A 23,194-nucleotide genomic window follows, 5' to 3' on the forward strand; every position below is an offset into this window, starting at 1 on the left:
ACAATAAATTTTAAAAAGTTAGGCGAGCATGGTGGGGCATGACTGTGGTCCTAGCTACTTGGGAGGCTGCAGCAGGAGGATTGCTTGAGCCCAGGAGTTCATGGTTGCAGTGAGCTATGATTGTGTCACGCACTCTAGCCTGGGCAACAGAGCAAGACCCCATCTCTAAAAAACATTCATACTGGAAGCATAAAGAATTTCAGAAGTATCAAGTTCTTCTTCAGTGGGGCTTAGGATTGAGTTGCTGTCCTTATTGGCTAGGAATACAACTCCCCTCTCCAGGACTCTGCAATTTCATTGGCAGGAGTGAAGGGCAAGCTCTGACCACCCATCCATTTCTCTCTTTCAACACTCAACAGATGTACCATGACTATCTACCTTAAGATCATCAGAACTAGGCTTTTTATGCCCTTCAACTTCACTTATGTCAGTCATCGCAAGAACCCTGGGACTCCTTGGTTACTACCCATGTATCTTGTGTTCTAATCCCCATACAACTTTGTGTATTTGCCTGACCTATCCTTACCTCTTAACCCTCTCCAGATCCTGAAATCCTTCTATCATGTCCTCTAAAACCACGGTCCCGGTTTGCCCAGGACAACTTCAGTTTATGTGTGGTATGCCACCATCCTGCCCAGTTTAGCATTTGTCATTCTCAAAAGTGTCCCAGATTGGATGATAAATTATATAGTTACCTTATCTAGACCTCAAAGTCATCAGCAAAATCCCTCATATCCTTTCCCTGTTTGCTGAATGTTCCCCTCACCTTCTTGATCTAACTGAAGCCTGGATCTACCCAAGGACCTTATACAGCCCTTTCAAGTGGTGGTTATTTTTTCTCCCATAGCCTGCGACCCCTCACTACCACTTCCTGATTATTCTCCTTTTCTCTCCCTAAAAATCCCCATCTTTGAATTCTCTGTCACAGAATATATCACCCACTATCCTACCTTGCTGTTGTTATCTATAGGCCCTCAGGTGCCCCTCCAGTTTCTCAAAAATTTTAGCTTTCTTTCTCACTGTCACTCTCTCCAATTAATCCTGTCTTAATTGTTTGTCTTTCCGATATCTCAGTACCCGACCCTTCTGACACCTTAGCCTCTCGAGTCCTTGAAATCCCCTCCTCCAGTTTTGTTCTCCGCGCAATTGCAGCCCCTTGCCTCCATCTTGTCACTACCAATAACTCCTACTCCTTTCTCTATCCACAGAGCTGAACATGGCTGGAGAAAAACACAAAATGACACTCTCACTTTAAATTCAAGACCATGAACCTCAAGTGGGCACTTAATGTTGCCAGGAAATCACATAATATTATCCTAGTCCATTTACTTTGCTGGTTTCCTAGACAACTATTTTATACCTTCTCCTCTGCTTCAAATTTCTAACACCTCCACACACATCCTCATTCTCAGCTCATGACCTTGTTTCCGGTTTCACTGAGAAAACAGAGGCAAACGGAAAACAAAGCCCAAGAATTTCTCCCACTGTATCTACTCACTTACCTAAATCTGTGTATATATTCCACACTTTCTCCTGTCAATATGGATGAACTGTCCCTTCTCCTATTTAGGCTAATTCCCCCGCTTGTTAACTGGATCCCATCCCCTTCTGGCAATTCTCTCCTCTCTTGACCTGTAGTATAAACTTTTCCCCCTCTACAGGTTCCTTCCCATCAGCTTCAACTATGCTATTATTGTTCTCATTTAAAAAATTTAAAATCTTCTTTTAAGCCACCATCCGTTGCTCACTACCCATCCCATTTCTCTGCTCTCCTTTATAGTAAAATTCCTTGCTAGAATTTTCTATATTTAATGTCTACAATTCCTCTTCCCCCATTCTTTTTTAAACTTTTTATTTTGAAATAATTTTAGATCCACAGAAAATTGCAAAAATAGCACAGAGAGATCAGAGAGATCCTTTGTAAACTTCACCCAGATTCCCCCAATAGTCACACTTGATAAACTGTAGTATAATATCAAATCCAGGAAATTTACATTGGTACAATGTGTGTGAATAGTTCTGTGCCATTTTATCACGTATGTAGATTTGTGTAACTGCCACAGCAATCAAGATACAGAACTACTCCATCATCACAAAGATCTCCTTCCTGCTCTCCCTTTATAGCCATACCCACTCCCCTCCCACCCACTCTCCCTAACCCCTGGCAACCACTAATCTGTTGTCCATCTCTGTAATTTTCTCATTTAGAAAATGTTACCTAAATGGAATACTACAATATGTGACGTTTTGAGATTGCGTTTTTGCACTCACCATAATGTCCTTGAGATCCATTTGCTGATGCATTTATTAATGAATTGTTTGCTCCTTTTCCCCCCTTTTCCTTGTGTTTTGTACAAGAAGCGGGTGGGAGGCAGTGTACGGGGGCGGCGGCAGCATCCATGGGGCTAGAAGTGGGCAGTCACACTGTGTGCACCTCCAAGTCTTTCAGGACAATGTCAGGCATGGCGCCAATCTCTTTGGCCAGCTCGCCACACACACTCCATGGTGCTGAGGTAAAGGCAGAGGTGGAGCAGCTCCCCATCTAGGACGCTGCACAAGGCGGTGTTCTCTAGGGCGCAACAGTCCACGTACAGCATGCGGAAGGCGCGGGGTCAAGGCCGGCATGTCGGGCAGCATGGTGGTCAGCACTTTCTGTAGCATCAGCAGCCTCCGGCAGGTCTTCACCAACAACAGGCGCCCGATGCCACCATCCAGTGTGTTCTCCCACACCACTGACTTTTTGTTGGGCTCCTCAGCGACTCCTTGGCACAGGGTCCTCCAGAATGTGTACACGCGGGGGCCCACATGGAAGTCTGCTCGGCGTAGCAGGCGGACGTCCCTGAAACTCTCCTTGGCTTCTGGCAGGTACATATGCATCATAAGGTTGCAGTCTCGGCAAGACACCTGGACACTAACCATGAAGTCCGTGCCGTACATCTCCAGGGGCTTGGAGTCCCGGGACATGCGGCTCAGTGTCTTGCTCTCCTCCTGGTAGTGACTTCTGCGGCCGGATGAAGTTTTTTCATGCTGCTCATCTGGTGGATGTACAGCTGGTGTCGATCGAGGTCTGCTTGCTGGTCTGCTTGCTGGCTGTCAAGATCCACAGGAAGCTCTTCTGGTTGATGGCTGACATCAGGTGGCCATTGCAGTGACATAGGGCAGCCATGGGCCCCTTCTGTTCCTTCTCATACAGGACCTTGGACTTTTTCTTGGTCATATGGTAAGTGCATGCTTAGTTTATTAAGAAACTGCTAAACTGCTTTCCGGAGCAGCTATACCATTTTATATGTCTACCAGAAATGTATGAAACATCCGGTTTCTCTGCATCCTTGTCAGCATTTAGTATGATCACTGTTTTTTAGTTTAGTTATTCTAGTAGGTGTGTAGTGATATCTCATTGTAGTTTTAATGGGCATTTCCCTAATGGCTAGTGATGTTGAACATCTTTTATGTGTTTATTTGCCAACTGTATATCCTCTGCAGTGAAATGCCTCTTGTGTCTTTTGCTCATTTTCAAATTGAATTGTTTCCTTTTACTGTTCAATTTTCACTATTCTTTATATATTCTATTCTTTCAGCACTTGAAAAACATTATCCCACTTCCTTCTGGCCTCCATGATTTCTGATGAGAAATATGCCTTTTTTCAAATTGTTTTTACCCTCTAGGTAAGGTGCAATTTCTCATTTGCCGTTTTCAAGATTTTTCCTTTGTCTTTGGTTTTCAAAAGTTTGCTGTATCTTGCCACACATTTATTTGGGTTTATTTTGTTTGGGGTTTGCTTAGCTACTGAATCTGTAGGTTTGTCTTTTCTCAACTATTGGAAACTTTTAGTTATTATTTCTTTGAATACATTTTCAGTCCCACATTTTTTCTCCTCTCTTTCTGGATTTCCTATCACATGAATCTTAGATTTTTTTGTTATAGTTCCACAGCTCTGTTCATTTTTTTTCTAGTCTATTTTCTGTCTGTTGTTCAAACTGGGTTATTTATATTGTTCTATCATCCACATTCTCCATTCTGCTGTTGAGCCCATCCAATGAGTTTTTAAATTTTAGTTATTGTATTTTTCGGTTCTAAATGTTCCGTTTGGTTCTCCTTTATATCATTTATTTCTTTGCTGAGACTTTCTATTTTTTCCTTCATGTCTGTTCATAATTGCTCTTTGAAGAATTTTTTATGTTGGATGCTTTAAAGTCTTTGTAATATGATTCCAACATCTGTGTCACATAGGTTTTGGTGGCTGTCTATTTTTTCTTATTTGAGATTCTCCTTGTTCTTGTTGTGACACATGGTTTTCGTTTGTATCCTGGACATATAGGGTGTTGTGCAATAAGACCTGGATCTTATTCAAATCTTTTGTTTTAACTGGCCTTCTCTGACACCATGCCAGGAAAGGGGTGCTGCCTTGTTGCTGCCAATTGAGGTTGGAAAACCATGTTCCCTACCTTGGTTTCACCATGGGACAGGAGCGGCACCTTTATTCCTATTGGGAAAGGGTGAAAATTCAAGCTCTCCACTAGGCCTCCACTCACAGCACTGTCATTCCTCGGGTTCCAAGGTCCCTAGTCACTCTGCCTTCTTCTCTTCATCTTTTAGAATCATCTTATGTTTTATACATAAAATTCCCAGGGTATTTTTAGCAGAAGAAATAGAGAGATAAGCACTGAGTACAACCAGAAGTTCCCTGTTTGCCATTTTCTCTTAAACCCACTCTTATCAAGCTTTCATCCTCCATGACTCTACCCAAATGGATCTTGTCAAAGTCACCAGTGGCTTCCACACTGCCAAATCCAATGCTATCTTCATTTTACTTAACCCACCAGTAGCATTTAACTCTCCTTCTTGAAACAATTTCTTTATTTGTTTCCAGGACATCACACTATTCTGTATTTTCTCTTATGTCACAGCTACTTTCTTAGTTTTCTTTTCGGTTCCTCCTTGGCTGCCTGATCTCCTAATGTGGGAGTGCTCCAGGGCTCAGTCTTGTCCTTCTCCCTTCTCTCTCTCTCCTCTCTCCCTTAATCATTCATCTGATTTCATGGCTTTAAACACTACCTGCTTTCAACTCTTAAGTTTATATCTCTTGTCCAAACCTCTCCCCTAAATTACAACGTGTGCATCTAGCTGCCTATTTAACATCTCCACCTGGATATCTAGTACATATTTCAAATTTTAAAATGTTAAGAAAGGAATTTCTGACCTCTGCCCTCCAAACTCGCTTGTTCTTCATTGTTTCCAGTTGCTTAGGCCACAAACCTTGGGATCATTCTTGACTTCTCTCTCTAACATCTCACATCTAATCCATAAGCAAATCCTGATGGTGCTATCTTGAAGATAAATGCACAATCTGACTCCTTCTGATCACCCTCACTGCTATCACCTTGGTCCAAGCTACCATTATCTCTTGCCTGCATTGCTGAAATAGCCTCCAAACTGGTGCTTCTCCTTCCACCTTTGCCCTCCCACTTAACATAGTAACCAGAGAGAAGTCAGATCCTATCACTCCCTCTCTGAAACCCTCCCATGGCTTCCAAGCATGGCTCACGCAACAGCAAAAGTCAAAACTGCATACACTAGCCTACACAGCTGGGCATGATCTCTTCCAACTGCTCTCTTCCTTGCTCCTGTTGTTCCTACCACACCAGCTGTTCCCAGTCACACCAGCATGCTTCCATTTAAGAGCCCTCTCACTCACTTTCCCTTGACCTGGAATATTCTCCCTCCAGGTACCAGCATGGCCTACTCTCTCATTTTCTGAAAGTTCTTTCTCAAGTGTCAGCTTCCCTCAAGGCCTTCTCTGACTTAAGCTGTAACACTCCAGATCTCTTTACCCCTTTACAGCTGAATTTTTTTCATAGCACTTACCTCCTACATATACTATATACCATTCTTGTTTATCTTATTCATCATCTGTCTTCACCTCCACCCCTTCCTCGAAGGTGTAACTCAGCAAGGGCACGCACTTGTGTCTTTTTGTCCACTGCTGTATTTTCTGTACCTGGAACCATGTATGGCACATAGTAAGTACCCGATGTATAAATAAATGAATAAATCGCTTAACTCAGGTTGTAGCATCCTAGTACTACTTGGTAGTGGCCATTTAAATCTCTATAGGCTTGGAGTCTTAAATTTTTTTATATATTTTCAAATTATACACTTACAATTTATTCAACAATGTTATTGAATCACTCTTCTCACCCGTAACCCCTCTTCTCTGTTTTTATCTTTAGAAATCATAGAAATGGTAAGATGAGATGCACAACCAGAATGTAGCAATTAAAAGAGATACATTATGAACAACATACTCCCAGATCTGGAGATTGGAAGGGAGAACAGAATGTATTTACTCACTTATTCTACACTCATACATTGAGTACCTGTGTTTTGGGTACTATTTTAGGTGCTTGGGACACACCAATGAACAAAGAGAAAATCTTTGCCCTATAAAGCTTACAATCTTTTTTTTTTTCATCTCAGGAACTCTTTTCTTTAAATTTTTTATTTCAGGATATTATGAGAGTACAAACATTTTGGTTACATGATATGACTTTGCCACACCCAAACCATGATTTGAGGTGTGCCCTTTCCCCCCTACAATGCTCACCATGTCCATTAGTTTTGAGTTTACCCACTCCCAACCCCCAAAGAATATTACTACTGTGTGAGCACTTTAGTTTTGATCAGTTAGTGCCAATTTGATGGCGAGTACATGTGGTGCCTATTCTTCCATTCTTGTGATACCTCTTAAATTTTTATTTTGAATTTAAATTATTTTTACCTTCATTATATTATATCTTAGAGTTAACTTATCTACTCTTGTACCTGTTGTTAGATTCTGCAGGTTGCCATGATAACAGGCCAACAATAACAAAAAATATAATATATTCTTGTCAAATTCTTATCCAGTTTAATAAATCACTATTCTGAATATTCTAAAGGGTATTCAAAGTGACTACAAAAATATATTAAAAATGAGATAATCGGGCCAAGGGAAAATACAGATAGGAGAAATAAAATGGAACTAGAGGTGAGGTTGACACAAAATACAATCTGTAAAGTCCTTTTCTCTTGCCAGGGGAGGACCAAACATTTGGCTCCAAGCTTATAGCTAATGCAAAAAGAGAAAAGCACAAAAGGCATGATTCACTGATGGCGGTTCCTACAGAGAGCAATGCCCTCTTCCTAGAGCCATGTTCTCTGCTCTACCAGTAGATGGCGCGCATTCCATGTGATGAGATTAAGGAGCAAGCCCTTCAATGTAGGCCTTCTAAACTGAGCCTAGTATTAATAACAACCATTCCTTTTGAACTACGTGCCTGGCTGTTTAGTCCACCATTTAGTTCTCAGTGCATCTTTGTGGGGAAGCCGTTATTATCCCCTTTAGAGACAAAGAGACAGGTTCAGAGGTAAAATCTCTTGTTCAAGCCCGGATTCCAAACTAGATCTCTGATTCGAGTCTCCCTCTTTCTGTCATACCTGGCTGTCGACCTGTTGTCATTTAGAAAACCTAAGGCAGGTTTTTTTCTAATTGGTGGGACCCTTGGGAAACTCTCTTTGACTGGAAGATTCTCCTAGTGCCGCTGCCACAAAATTCAATAGAAGTCAGAGACGAATTTGGAGTTCTGACACTAAGTAGCTGTTTCAGACCAGGGAAATCACTTAATCTGTGTGCTTTAACTTTCTCTTCTGCCAAATGGGAATGACAAAATCTGCTTCACTCAACTCTGAAGAGATGTGAAAATACACTGCAACGCAGAAAACATTCTATTAATGTAAGAATGATGTATTAAACGCAGCACTTGTCGAATTCCCCGCGATGAGCTGGGCGCTGCGGCAGTGCTGTCGAGTAGTGCTATTCAAAGTGTGGTCCAGGGCCCAGTGCTGTTCCCAAAACCGTTTATTATTGATCCGTATAGAACCGGAATGAAATCGAGAGTAAATGTTTCAAAAACTTAACAACAATTTGATAGTAATTTTATGTCTGTTGAATATAATAACAGAAGAATTAGGCTTGTATTTTATGTCTTTGTTTTTATTTCATTTTTCTAGTAATTCATTTTTATTGTATTTTATAAAAGTATTGGTACATGATGGATTTGGGGAAAATGAACTTTCCCTACAAATAGTTTGAAAAGCATTGCTGTAATGAATATAAAAGAAATATAGGACGTGAGCCCTGCCCTCGAGGAGATCACACGCTAGTTGGTGACCAGGTATCACAATGGTTCAGAGAAACCACTACCACTATTCTGTTGCGCTTTCATGTCTTCATGTAACTGAAGTCTGTACAGAGCTGGTTGGATTTACATATTAAAGATCTGCAAGTCCTCAAAACCATTCCCTAAACAAACTCTCATATCTGCCCCCTTAAGAATACTAGCAATTCTAGCTAGACTTGGACTTCTCTCACATAGAGGGCAACCTGACGTGGGATTTTCTTTTCTTTCTTTCTTTCTTTCTTTTTTTTTTTTTGAGACAGAGTCTTGCTCCGTCACCTGGGCTAAAATGCCGTGGCATCAGCCTAGCTCACAGCAGCCTCAAACTCCTGGGCTCAAGCGATCCTCCTGCCTCAGCCTCCCGAGTAGCTGGGACTACGGGTGTGCACCACCACGCCCGGCTAATTTTTCTATTTTTAGTAGAGTCAGGGCCTCAGTCTTGCTCAGGCTGGTCTCGAACTCCTAACCTCAAGAAATCCTCCTGCCTCAGCCTCCTAGAGTGCTAGGATTACAGGTGTGAGCCACCGCGCCTGGCCCTGAGGTGGGATTTTTAAAAAGTAAAATTTCTCATGAAAACTACTTGTCAAAAATTATGCTGGACCCAATTAGAGAACTATAAAGAGTGGGGTTTTGCTTATCATAAATTTTCTAGTATATTCTCACAGATTGACAGGATCTTTCTTTGACTGGCACTTAAGGAGTAAGCTTACCAACTGGCTCTTCAATCTAAACACTATCCTTGACAGGCTATTCAAAATTCTTTTTCTATATTACTTTTAAAAATATATAATGGAATACGTAATACACTTCCATAGCACAAAATTAAGAAAGTACATAGCTCTACATCTTGCTTTTCCTACATAATGTATAACAGAGAATTTTACATATAAGTACATGAAAAGCTTTCTCATTTTTCCCCATTGGATAGATGCACCATTATTTTATTTGATCAGTCCCCCATTGAGGGAAATCTGGTTGTTTCCCAGTTTTTGTTATTACAGACAAGCTACAGTGAAAAACCTTGTACACATAACATTTTACATGTGTGCAAACATAACTGGAGGAGAAATTCCTAGAAATGGAATTTTGGAATCAAAGTCTCATATATTATAATTATTATAGCTATTCTAAAATTGCCCTCAATTGACTAATTGCACTCCCACCAGCAATGTATGAGAGGACTTACCTCCCTCACCCCCGATTTGTCAACACAGTGTATTGTCAATATTTTTGCCAATGGTATCTCACTGCAGTTTTCATTAGTATTTCTCCAGTTATGAGGTTAGCTATCCATTATTGGTGTAGAAGCCATTTGTTATTTTTGATACTCAGCTCTCCAGTCATGGGGCAATTACAAATGATTTCAGATCACTCTATTATCAGAATTTCCTAACTTACTGTCTTGATAGATCCCCTGAGCTTAGAGGACTTTGTTCATTTTCTTTTATTCTGCCCCCTTTTTCTAGAACTATCCCGGTCGTTTCTTGGGCACCCCAGATATTTCACTTTAAAACTAGTATCCTTAGGGGCTAGCACAGTGCCTGGCACAATAGTAAGGACTCAACAAAATGTGGAACAAATAAATAAGAACAATATCAGAAACATTCACTTACTACTCTACATGGCTACGTACTCATGTAACTCTTTCAGTCTTTATTTGCAGTGCCAATTTTAAAATGAAAGCTAAAGCTGCTTTGGACATGATACTTTAGGTGTCACTGTGATATCTTGCTCTGGAGGTTTTTCTTTTGCAAAATTAACTCTAAAGTGTTACCTTTTATTATACAGAGAAATTCACTGTTTTATTCCTTCTTTATAATTAATTTTTAATATCACATTATATTTACTGCTTGCTTTGTAAGACCAAATGGCTCTTAATGGTTAACAGTCTGTTGACCATCATGGGGGTGGGGTGGGAATTTTCTTTCAATTTTTTCCACGGGAGGGGGAGGACAGCAGAGGACTCCTTTATGTTGACCTACGTTCACTGTCTTGGCCAAATCCGCTTGCGACCATGTGCCCATAGATCTGGGACACCTGGCTAAGGGTCTCTGGTGCGGAGTCAGAATCTATACCTCTTGACTGAACTGTTAACTTTGCCTCTAACCACTTTGCTTGGAAAGGTATTGTATAGACATTTACACTCACCACACAAATAGCTCCTGCAAAGCTTGGGTATCCAAAGACTGAAGGAGCCTTATTCATCATCATCATCATCAATAGTAATACTAGCTAGAATTTATTGAGCACTTCAACTGTTCTAACTGTTCTACATCTAGTAGTACATTTATTCCTATTACCACATTTTACAGATAAGAAACCCGAAACAGAGTGAACTTCGATAACTTGAACGAGGTGACACAGCTAATGAGTGTCTGTGTATGGTTTGTTTTGAGCCAAGGCAGTCTGGCTCCAGAGCCCACTTTCATAAATGTTTTGTTTTGCAATTCGCAAAAGATAAAACGTTCTTTTTTTGAAATGTAGTCCCCAACTGGAGCCCTTCAAGCTGTCAGCGGTCAGTGGCGACACCAAGCGGTAATCTGGGTGTACTGCAGATTACTCTCATAATTTCCCCTCCCCTCGGCCCCCCACCCACGACCCCCAGCTCTCCCAAATAAACCTACAGTATTCCAAGTAAAGCCAACATGCTTGCTTTGCAGAGGCAGCTTCGTGACAGGTCTGCTTCCAACCAGATTGCTGTCCTTTAACCCCACGCCCCTTTTGGTATCAGAGGAAAAGGCGTCTTTTCCAAGGTTAGCTTGTATTTAGATCTCATTTCTATTTGTCCAAGTATTTTACTCCATTAATTATCCTCTCCTTTTCTTGCCTCTTCGATTTCTATTTCACCAGTGGCTTTTCCTGCTTAACCTACAAATAAGCTTGGTTTCTTTTATCCTGCAATGACAGGAGAAAAAAACAAAGCAAACAAACCAACTTCTCCTTGAACAATCACCCCAGATTCACCTTCTTAAAGAAGAGTTCCAAAAGACGGATTGCTTTGCTCAATAAAGTCAACTCCTTCTCAATCACTTTCTTAATTAAGTACAAATCTTAGTCCAATATTCAGGATCCTCCAAAATTGGGCTCCCACAACTCCCCTATACTTCCATACTCTAAGCTTCAACCACATAGGACTACTCACAGGCTCTCACATATAACTTCCCGCCTGCACACTTTTGCCAAAGGTGTTACCTCCAGTTGGATTTACCTGTATTAAAGGACTGCCCTGATTCTTTCTGTTTACTTGTGGCTAGCCCACACACTGTAAGTGACTGAAGGAAGAGGCTGAATGTTAACCAGGTGAGAAAATACAAATTATTTTGGAGTGAGAAAGAAAAAATATGGCCATTCATCAGGCTGGAATAACACACAGATAAAGCCAGCTGCAAATTTAACAGAGAACATTATTTCTCCTGAAGACATGTTGCAGCTGTAAAGTGGTAGCAACACCCTTATCTGAGTGATCACCACTTTTTTATTCACTGAGAAACTTTGTTCTCTAAGATCATAGATTATCAGAAACATTTCTGCTTGAAATCATATCAGTAAGAATAAAACATCCCACATTTGTCTGGAGGACATAAGTTTCTTTGACACAGAGAAGCAGCCTCAGTTCCTAACCCAGGTGCAGAGCTTCAGATAAGAGGTATCTGGACACAACATTCAACATCTATCTTTATTTTGTGGTTCCCAATGAAATAGAGCTCTGGGTTCACTTTGCAGTCCAGTCCTGATGGTGACCCCAAGTGACATAGTCCCTGCTTTGCTTTGAGCTTACCAAAACACTGCTTTGTTTAAAATTCACCTAAACTCCACCCTTTCCCCAAATCCTATAATAACTCTATTTCTTCATTTGGTGAGATGCCCACAGTTTTTCTGGTGTGCAGTCTCCCTTATTACAATGGGTCCAAAGCCTATGTCGGATTACAGATCTGTCCCTGGTGGCCTTACACTGGTTGGGCTAGGAGACAGGTTTTGTATCTGCAACCACTAAGCTTGCCCAGAGTAAGCATTCAAAATTGTTCACTACAGTGGACTCTGAATTAGAGTACCTGGGTTCTAGTTAATTTACCTGAATTTATTTTATGGATTCTAGTCTTAATTCTGCAAATAACTAAATAGCTGGATCATTTAAGTAGAGTCGACGCATCCCATTTGGCCTAGGTTTTCTCTTCTGTAAAACAAGAGGTCATTTCTTCCTACCCGATGGCAAGGGCTTTGGAGTCAGATATACCTAGGTTGGATTCCTATTCCTGTGATTTGCTTTTCTGAGCCTCCGTTTTGTGATGATTAAAAAGGAGATAATACAATACTGATAACTGCAGTATAGATTTTCCGGTGTTGCTGTGAGGTTCAAGCTGGCTGGTAAAAGCATCACTATTTCTATTCTTACTTACTGTCATGTGAGCTTGGACAAGTTATTTAACCTTTCTGTGTGCTTCTGTATTCTTATGAGCAAAAATGGAATAATAATGGTGCATATCCCATGCGGTTATTGCAAGCATTAAATGAGATGAAAAAAGTAAGGGGCTTAGAACAGTGCCTGGCATATAAGAAGCAGCTCAAAATATGTGATCTAGTATTAGGTTTCTACTATTATACTAACTACTCTGTGGGACAGAAGCTAAGGATAAACAGTTTCATTCTAAGGACAAAAGAAAACAAAAAAAGGTACTGTGTACACAGTTGCTTTTTCAAAGGCAACTGACTTGCCCAGCACTAGGTTAGGACACGCCCAGCACTGGGTTAGAACCCGCCCAGTCATTAAATAGGGCAGAGAGCAGGGCGGACCTACTGCGGTTGCGCACGTTGAAGCTCCGCCCAACAGCCCCTCCTCGGCTGGCGTCCCCTCCTCCCGGGCTGGGCCAGGGTGCCAGGTGAGGGCCCGTGGTAGCGCGCACGCGCAGAGGCGGGCTGGGCTGAGCCGATACTCGGGAGGCGCCTGTCACATGAGCCGCGCGCCCGCTCCGCTCCCCCTCCTCCCCAGTTGGGCTGTGTGAATGAAGCTCTGCCGGCTACGTGGGGCGCTAGTTCAACTTGGTGTCCTGGACGCCAGAGCAGACCGAGCGCGTTGCCCACCGGCGGCGGACACGGGCACAGCGGCTCCTGACCTTAGCGACAGGTAAAGACAAATGGGCTGTCCCTTCCCCTATAGTCCTTCGCGGGCCGCTGGCCCCCGGCCCACTGCTGGAACACCCCCGGAGCGCAGCGACACGGGGGAAGCAGTCCCCTGCTGGCTCGGCCCCCTGGAGATGGGGGTTCCCCGTGCCCGGACGCCACCACCCGGCACTCGGAGGAGGTAGACAGGCTAGTTCTAGTCAGAGCGGGGCGGCATCTCCCGGGAGCCCAGCCCTGTTCTCGGAGAAGGGTCGCTGGGCTGCCCGAGCGAAGTTTCCTTGCAGAGCGGCGCCAAGCCCGCCCAGCTTTTGAATCGGGGAGGTTAGCTGCCTGCATCCCCTTTCCAGTTCTGGGGTAGGGTGATAAAGCTTGAGCTGATAAAGCTCAGTCGAGACCGCGTTCCAGGCTCTGGGCTTGCTTCAGGTTTGTATGGGTCTTAGCGAGGCTGGGTCCAAACTCTTGGAAAAGTAGTTGTTGCGCGTTTTCCTTTTGCCACTTAACGCGCGGAGCTGGTTCTCTTCAGACTTTTGAGCCTTGCTCTTGAGCGCCTTTACCCATAAGGGGAAAGCTTTACCTTTACATTGACGCGCGTTTACCTTTATTAACATTTCAGAACAAATCAGTTGCCGGGAGTTCCAAGTGAAGTTGTGCGTGTGCCCGTGTGATAACGTCAGTGGAAGCTGCCCCGAGTAAGTGAGGGAAATCCAGAAGTTTGGCGCATAAAAAGCCAGTATGAATCCGCTTTACAGAAACTTCATACGTTTATTAGCAACTACTCAGGTTTAACTTAAGAAATGTTAAATTTCACCTTGTTCCACGAGGCGCAAATGAGTACTTCTTAACTGCACGCGAAATAGGAGAAGAAAAAAGGCAAACCAAAACAAACTGTCCCTGGTTCCAGATAAGTCATTGGTGCGCCTTTTCCTGGTGAATTCATCCTGGGAGTTTGTGAGTTCCTAGTTTTCTTGGACTTCGTGAACCTTTTCTTATCCAAAGCACTGTCTTTTCTCTACTGGTGTTTTGGGACTGCTGTACACATTAATCCTTTTGTCATTAAAGAAAGGCAACATGATTCTCACGTTAGTATTAGCCGTCAGTGTTTTTGCTTTATAGCGCTTTCACTTCGGGAGTGGAGGTGTTGGTTGTATAAAAGCCATGGAAATAGCAGTCTACTTTGATGTTCACCAGTCAAAAAGGTGAAGGCTCTTCGAAAGAGAGATTGGCTTTTATGATAAGTAAGGAAGATCAGTTTATTAACTGAAAACTTGTTTAAATGGACAGGCAGAGTGTTTAATATATTAAGCTTCTGAATCAAATTAAGTAGTCAGACCTCTCATTTTTTTCTCCCATTTCTAGCTCCTTTCATAGCCTTGTAAATAGTATTGTCCTAAGACTGGATTTGAAGTTTTAACTATAGACATTGGCTGAATTAATTTGGTTTTCTTAAAACTGGTGTTCTATTTTTACCTTTTTCGTTTTCTTTGGTTCATTTTTCCCCTGATTATAAAAGCAATATGTGCTCACTATAGGAAATTTGCAAAGTGTGGGAAAGTACAATGAAGCAGGGAGGAAGAACCACCACCCAATGGGCATCATCACTCTTTACTTTTTATTATACCTCCTTTCTTTTTTTATCCTACTCAAGATCTATTTAAAAACTTTAAGTATTCACAAAATTTGGTCTCTACTGATTTTTTAATGTGTAGTTGGGTATCTTGGTGGTTGGATAGGGCATTGGATATTAATGCTGCTCTTCAGTCCCTAAAGTATGGAACTTCAAGATAGGAAAGACACTTAACAGTGATCTCATCCAACCATGTATCCATTGAGATTTGGAACCCCATTTACTGAAGCTCCACTGATTCCTGCAGAATTGTACAGCACTGAGTGGCAACATTAACTGACTCCAGATCTCCTGATTACTCCCAATTCTTTCTTTCTTCAGCAATATATTGCTGCTGAGGGGGAAACTTGACACTACTCATGTCTGCCTATCCTTGAAAGAGAGGTTTAGAGAGGGACAGCAGATAATTTTCGAACATTTGAAGTTTTTTTTTTTTTTCTTTTAGGCATTCATTTTTCTATTTGCATTTTCAGGTTTGGAGCTTTAGCATCTTGCAGAAAGGACCACACAACTGCCTTGCTATCAACTCTCCCTACAAAACTGAGGGGCTCTGGGAAACTGAGCCTGTGTGACCCCAGCCTGGGAGAAGATAGGATCAAGATGGCCATGTGGCAGGGTAAGAAATTAGCTCTTATTCTTATAACTGGTTTTTCTTCCTACTCTATTCTCCCCCCCACTCCAAAGCCAGTGGCAGGCAGCCAGCTGTTTCTTTAATTTAACCCTTCGTCTTTGCAAGGACAAAGCACTTTAGTTTAACAGAAGTTGCTGCTAGCTAGAAGTTTGAATTATTTTAAAATGAGGTTGGGGGAAGTACGAAAGTGCCATGCCAGAAGCATTGAAAAGAACTCCTTCATTTAAACGTGTGCTCATGGAGGTTATATGTGAGGAAACAGAGGATATTTTTTCTTTTGTGCTTTTCATTTGTTTCCTGCAAATTTCTCTCGTAAGAGTCTCAAACGTGGGAGAGACAGATGTCAGTGCCTTTCTGCCTTCCTCTTTCCAGTAAAAATTTTTTGGGACGTATGCAGTTTGTAAAAGCATATTAAATGTTATAATGTTTATATTTGGCGATAGAAGGAAAATGCCTATTTTAATAATACAGACTACCTGGAAGCAAAGCTCAACAGTATCTTGGCTGATGGATTACATCTTTTGTGAACCTATGAATTCCTACCACATACAAAGTTATTCTTATTTTTGGTGAGGTTGAGGACTGCCCTTCTGGAGAGTTTCAGAATCTCTGGTGTGTGGAATTTTTATATTTTTCAAAAGGGAGTGTGGTTTTAGGAAATGATAGACAAACACTACTAAAATTCATCTGTGACCCACAAAAGTTTAAGGACCGCTTAGATGGAGGAGAATGAAATAACTTGAATATCTAGAAATATTCAACAGGTAGGTTACTTGGTGGTCTAATGTATCTTTTAAAAATGTTGCATTGTGTTGCTTAAAATATGTGGGCACACAAATGTGACAAGTAGTTTTGATGTACAAAGATTTTCGATTTAAAGACATTTGTTGAAATGGAATTTGGCCTATATGCCTGCTTTGACTCACACAATGGGCATTTATCAAAAGCAGTTTGGATATTCTTGCTTAAATCCTGAGACATTCTTTCATTTGATAAATGGAATACAGAGATAAATAAGATGCAGAACCCTAGAGCAGTGGTCCCCAACCTTTTTGGCACCAGGGACCAGTTTCATGGAAGATAATTTTTCTACAGACGGGGGTAGGGGGCTGCGGCAGAGCTCTGTAGCCTGGTCCCTAACAGGCCACGGACCGGTACCAATCCACAGCCCAGGGGTTGGGGACCGCAGTCCTAGAAGGTTCCTTGTTGTCTGGGAAGGACAAACATGTAAATAAATCATTGTGTCACATTGAATAAGTGTTACAATAGGGAGAGGTGCAAAATGCTGTGGAAGCCCAAAGAAAAGCATGATGAACTCTGAGTTTTGAGCTGGTCTAAAAAAATGAGTAGGAGTTTGCCAGATGGGCAAATGAGAGAATTGCATTCTGGGCAGACAGAGCAGCACTGTTTGGGAAGTTCCAAGTTGCTCTGTTTGCCTCATGTGAGATGTGTGGGGGCACGACCTCAGACAAAGCAGGGAAGGTAGTCAGAGGCCAGATAATAAAGAACCTTGTATGTTCTAGGAAGGATTCTACACTTTATCCTGAAGACAAAGATTCTACACAGGGAAGTAACATAATCAGATTTTGTTTTAGAGAGATTACTTTGGCAGCAGTGCTGAGCTGGAGACGATGAAAGCCGGGAGTCAGTCGGGAAGTTTCTGGAATATTGGTTTAGGGGAGAGATGGTGAGGATCTGAGCAGAAGAAGCGGGGACAGCGAGGTTAGAGAGAACGGGATGAATTCTAGAAATGTTCTGTGATTGGATGTGGGACTGACAGCCAGCTTGGATGCCTGGGGGCCAGTGTTGCCATTCTCTGAAATGGGGAAGGTGGAGAGGCGGCTGATGGGTGTGGGGCTGGTGGAAGTTAGTGTACTGAGTTTGGATGACTTGCTGGGGTTGGGACACCTGCAGGTTGTCAGGTCAATGTTTCAAAGACAGTTTTGAAAGTTTGGAACTGGAGTTAGTGCAGGTGGGGATCTATAGTTCCTAATGATGCATGAAAGACCTGGTGTTTTTTCTCTGTAGCTAATGTCATTAGTAGTTAATGATTTATTTATTTTATAATAAAAACATTTAATGTTTAACAATTCTTAAAATGTCATATTTTCTTAGTAAATAATAAATTTTGCAAGCTCAGGCCCTGAAATCTGATCTGCTTAAAATTACATTGGCGTTAAACCTTATTTTTCTAGCATTAGTGAAGAGGGAAATATTCCACATAAGTAAGCTCTTTGGAAAACTGCAGCTTACCCTTGTTTGGGGGGAACCTCTGAATTTATAAGCATAGTACACTGATAGTTTAGAAACAGTATGGCATAATAGTTAAACATGTGGGTCTGAGTTCTACTCCATTGGTTCTGTCACTTGGCAGCTAAGAGGCCTTGGGCAAGTCACTTAACTCCTCTGTGTATCAATTTTCTCTTTTGTTAAATGGGAATAATAATAGAACTCGTCCTGCTGCTAGGTATCTATCCAAAAGGAAAGAAGTCAGTATATGGAAGAGATACCTGTGCTCCTAAGTTTATTGCAGCACTATTCACAATAGGCAATATGTGGTATCAACCTAAGTGTCCATCAACAGATGAATGGATAAAGAAAATGTGGTATACATACACAATGGAATGCTATCTAGCCAAAAAAAGAATAACATCATGGATAGAACTGGATGGAACTAGAGGTCATTATGTTAAGTGAAATAAGCCAGGCACAGAAAAACAAATACCACATGTTCTCACTGATATGTGGGAGCTAAAAAAGTGGATTTTATGGAGATAGAAAGTAGAATCGTGGTTAATAGAAGTGGGGAAGGGGAGGTGAAGAGAAGCTGGTTGATGGGTATAAAATACAGTTAGATAGAAGGAATAAATTCTAGTACTTGATAGCACAGTAGGGAGACTATAGTTAATAATTTATTGTGTATTTAAAAATAGCTAGAAGAGAAGAATTGGAATGTTCCTAACACAAAGAAAAGATAAATGTTTGAGGTGATAGATATCCCAATTACCCTGATTTGATCATTACACATTGTATACATGTATCAAAATATTACATGTACTACAAAATATGTGCAACTATTGTATATCATTTTAAAAAGGAAAAAATAATAGAACTCACTTTATAGGGTTGTTATGAAGATGTATTAAGTTAATATATGCAGAGCACTTGGCACATAGTAAGTGCTGTATCAATGTGTGCCTTTATTATAGTAAGATGTTTAGAATATCATTTAGCATATAAATACTCAGTAAAATTTAACAATAGCTATTATTACTGCTACTGCTATCACTATTATTTTCTTATAGTCTGGGATGGGATTCGGACCCTGTTCTGTGGAGGTAATTTCAGGTTGTCCTTGGAAGCCCTGCCCTGTAGCGGTCCTCAAGTAAAGGTTTAGACCTGAAGAGATCCTTGGAAAACAGCCCAACCTCTAGACATTAAGTGACATGCCCACGGTCAAACAGTTAGTAGGTGATCCTAGTGCTAGGTCTAAAATCCAGGTCACCTGTTTCCCCTATTCCAATGTTCTTTCCATTGGCTCATGGAAGAGGGAATGTGCGGGTCTGTCTGCAGTTCAAGGAAGCTTCTGAGTCAATCTCAGGAGCTAGTTGAGGAACCCTAGGAGCTAGAGGAACCCAAATCTCCTTAGTTTCTTGGGTCATTACTGTCTAGTTCTCCCACGGAGAATTTGGTCAGAATTCCCATACCCCTTAAAACTGGCCAATGTTATTATTTTGACTTCACTTAATGGAACCCTCTAATACGTTTTCTGGCCGTTTTAAATGGCGTGTACTGAGCATAATTTAATATTTTTGATAACTCAGGGTCATCATTAATAACATCAGTTTTATTGGTCTAATAGTGAAAATATTGAAGACTAGCCGTTTTGAGGTTGGAGACTTGTGTTGTCAGGTGTTATTTATTAATTCAATTAACATTTATTGAACACTGGTTGTGTACCAGGCACTCTTCTGGGCCCTGGAAATGCAGTGGTCAGTGAAAACAGGTATGGTCTCTGCTTTTACGGAGCTTACCAACTAGGATAAAGGTGGCATTTCAAATTAATGAAATGATTTATTTAACATGTGTGCTGAAGTAATGTGGAAAAATGACATCAACATAAATTTAGAAGGATTAAAATGGTGTTTTTTAATAAAGAAGGGGTGTCAGAATTGCCTGTGGTGCTTTTAAAAATATTCCTGCTCAGGTCCCAACTCTCCGAATTGTGATTCAGTCTCAAGACCTGAGCATTTAAAGAAGCACTGTAAGCAGTTCTGATGTGTAGCTGCTGCATTAAAAAATTAAAAGTTTTAAAAAAGGCCATGATGAAAGAACTCAAAAAGTATGGGAGACTATTTATATAATCTTGGGGGTAGGGAAGATATTTGTATGCATAATCAAAGGTAGAATAATAACGAAAAAGATTAATCAATTATATGAAAATTAAAAATTTCTGCACAAACCATAAAGTTAATGAGAAAACTAGAAACAATTACAATAAGACTCATTATCTTTAACACATAAAAACTTATAGAACAATAAGAAAAACATAAGTATTTTACTAGAAAAATGTGCAAAGGACGGGAGAAAAATGTGCAAAGGAAAATACATAAAAAAGTACAAATGGTCAGTAAACATGAAAAAATGTACTATCTCTAATGGTAGTCAAAGAAGGGGGAATTAGAATGGCATACTATTTTCTCTGGTATAATTTACAAAAATTAAAAAGGAATGACAGAACTCACTGTTGGCAAGAACACAAGGAAGCAGGTGTTCTCATACACTTGTGGTGGGAATGTCAGTTTGGCAATATTTATCAAAAGTTTTAAAAAATGTGTTTACCTTTTGACCCAGCTATTCATTTTCTTGGAATTTATCCTAAGGAAATAATGAAATATGTGTACAAAGATATATCAATAAGGATATTAACTGCAGCATTTTCTATAATGGGAAAAATTGATACACTTGCATTCTGATGCATCTATATATAATGGAATACTATAGTTACTAAGAATGATCATGTAAAGTTCTATTTATTAACATAGAAATAGGTTCATAACGTAATTTTAAACCTCAGGGTGAGGGAAGCACATTCCAAATTATCAAGAGTCATCCCTCAGTATACTCAGGGGATTGGTTCCAGGACCCCTGCGTATACCAAAATCTGCCCACATGTCCCGCAGTCAGCCCCTGTGGAACCTGGGTATACGAACGGTCAGCCCTTCATATATATGGGTTTCGTGTCCCTCAAATACCGTATTTTGCATCTGTGTATGGTTGAGAAAATCTGCGTAGAAGTGGACCTGTGCCTTTCAAACTCACGTTGTTCAAGGGTCAACTGTAGTTGAAAGTATGATCCCTGGGCTTAAACCTGGATTCAAATCTCAACTACACCTTTATCAGCTGTGTGATGTTGGTTACCTTACTTGTCTTAGTGTTCCTCAATTGCCACATTAGTAAAATAGGGATAAATAGTAGCTAACCTAATACTTCCCAACTTGTGTGCCCATTAGGATCACCTGGGGATCGTTTAAAACTTCCCAAGCTCAGGCTTCATTCAGCGCAATTAAATCTGTATCTCTGGGAATGGGACGCAGCGATCAGTACTTTTGAAGCTCCCCAGGTGATTCCAATGTGTGGACAAGTTTGGGAACCGCTGAGCTGTTGTTGAGGGGATTGTTGAGGGCATTGAATGACAAAATCACAGTACTTGGCATGTGATAAGTACTCAATACATGGTAACTATTATTATTGCTATTTTAAAATTATTAATAGTATGACCCTTTTTTAATATATGTGTTTGTATCCATACATATAATATATAAACAAAAGTCTGAGGGGATATACACAAAAGTATTTAAAAAAATATAATTGACTTTATTTTTTATTTATATCTTTCCATTTTTCTGTAAATAACATGATTACTTGTTAATTTTAAAAAGTATAATTTCTGAAGGAAATATCAGATATATGTACACTATATAGCAAGGTATTTATAGTGAAAAACTGAAGAGACTAGTTCCATATTAGGGGAATGTAAGTAAATTATGGAAGATCTGAACAGTATAATATCTGGCCATTAAAAATCAAGACTAATTCTGTGGAAAATCTTCATGATATGATGGAAAAGTATGGGATTATCCCATATCTCTCTTTTTAATTCAAGTATAGGTTTATGTATCTCTGTGTGTTTACATGTTATACACCTACAAATGTGAAGATAAATACACAACAAAGGGAAATGATCCAAAGTTGTTAAAGTGGCTATCTCTAGGTGGTAGGATACACTTGCTTTTCCTCCCTTCTTACGCTTTTGTTTATTTTCCAAATTTTATACAATGAATATGTATTATTAATACTTTTATAACTAGAAAACAAGTGATTTGAAAATAGATACAAAATGAGTCGTTAGACCATCAAAGACTGGCTCCAACAAGGAGTGTGGGCTTCAGCTGTTCTGTGCCCCCTTTACCTTCAAACTAAAAAACAAGAGAAAAGAAACCAGGTCCCTTAGGGTTTGGTTAGAGCAGGGATTTTTTTTTTTTTTTTGCTATTAATACTTCCTCAAGAACTCTTGTAATTTTTGGCTGCCTCTCCTATTGACTCCAAAAAACTCTTGGGAGTGAGAGTGGGGATGGGGCGATTGTGGCACAATGGGAAATTACGCTGCATCTAATGTAGAGGTTACGTAATAACAGGAGGTGGCAAAATATATGGCAGGGTAAGCATGAAAATCAGGCAGAGGGAAATTGTAATAAAATGGTTGCGCACAATGAGAAACTGTTCTGCTGCTTCAAGTCTGAAGGATGTATATATTTCGACCTTGCAGTTTTGTGTTTGTTTTTTTTTTTTTTTTAGCACATCACAGTGTATTTGTAAACACTCTGGTGATTTAGCTAACACATGGGGGCGGGGCAAGAGGGAGCTTCATGAAGCAGTGAATTGACGACAGAGCTTCAGTGCGAAATCTGGGTAGCAGTGTGGCTTACTAATTGGACTACTGTCATCTAAGAAAAGCCATCTGGTCCTGCCTGTTGACCGAAACATTAGTACCCGTGTGACTCTTGCATGAAAGTCAGGTTATAGCAGGAGTAAAGAAGCAGAGCCCCCGCCTCCCTTATTCCTCTGTCTGGCACAGTGCCTCACCTACAGCAGACATTCAAGAAATGAGTTCTTTGTCAATTAAATAAATAAATAAAAATTTTAAAAAAGAAATGAATTCTTTGTTTCTCTTCACTTATTGCCTTTCTACGACTCCTCAGGGGAGAGAAATAGGTGGGGAAGGGATTCTGATGGAAGGCATTGAGCAGGGGGTAAACAAAAACAATCTTTCAGAAAATTATTCTCTAAGAGCCAACCATTATTTCCCAAGCACACAGTTGTGGAGGGAGCACAGACCTTAGAATCTGATACACCTGGATCTGAACACAGCTCGGTCATTTGGGAACCAAAGTTACCTAAACTCCAAAAGCGTCAATTGTCTCATCCTCAGTTGTCTGATCGGGGTCAAGACTCTGGGGACAGACTCCCTGGGTTTGTATCTTGGCTCTGTCACTATTAGCCATGGGACTTTGGGGGAGTTATTTAAACTCTTTGTGCCTTAC

General features: G+C 40.7%; 1 protein-coding gene and 1 pseudogene across 1 annotated transcript in view; one reads left to right on the forward strand and one right to left on the reverse strand.

Annotated features, from left to right (window-relative positions):
* Nucleotides 1–2,419: 2,419 nt before the first annotated feature.
* Nucleotides 2,420–3,230, reverse strand: LOC105813887 (annotated as a pseudogene).
* A 9,981-nt stretch (nt 3,231–13,211) lies between these two features.
* The window catches only part of CLCN5 (chloride channel, voltage-sensitive 5), a 140,448-nt gene continuing 130,465 nt past the window's right edge, over nt 13,212–23,194 (forward strand). Inside the window, exons 1-3 of the mRNA XM_012648702.1 lie at nt 13,212–13,339; nt 13,949–14,024; nt 15,433–15,575. Coding sequence (XP_012504156.1) covers nt 15,560–15,575 — 16 coding nt within the window. The 5' untranslated portion in view covers nt 13,212–13,339; nt 13,949–14,024; nt 15,433–15,559. The remainder of the gene's footprint in view (nt 13,340–13,948; nt 14,025–15,432; nt 15,576–23,194) is intronic.

This window comes from Propithecus coquereli, unplaced genomic scaffold (genome assembly GCF_000956105.1).
Source record: "Propithecus coquereli isolate 6110/MARCELLA unplaced genomic scaffold, Pcoq_1.0 Scaffold2914, whole genome shotgun sequence".
Lineage (NCBI taxonomy): Eukaryota > Metazoa > Chordata > Mammalia > Primates > Indriidae > Propithecus > Propithecus coquereli.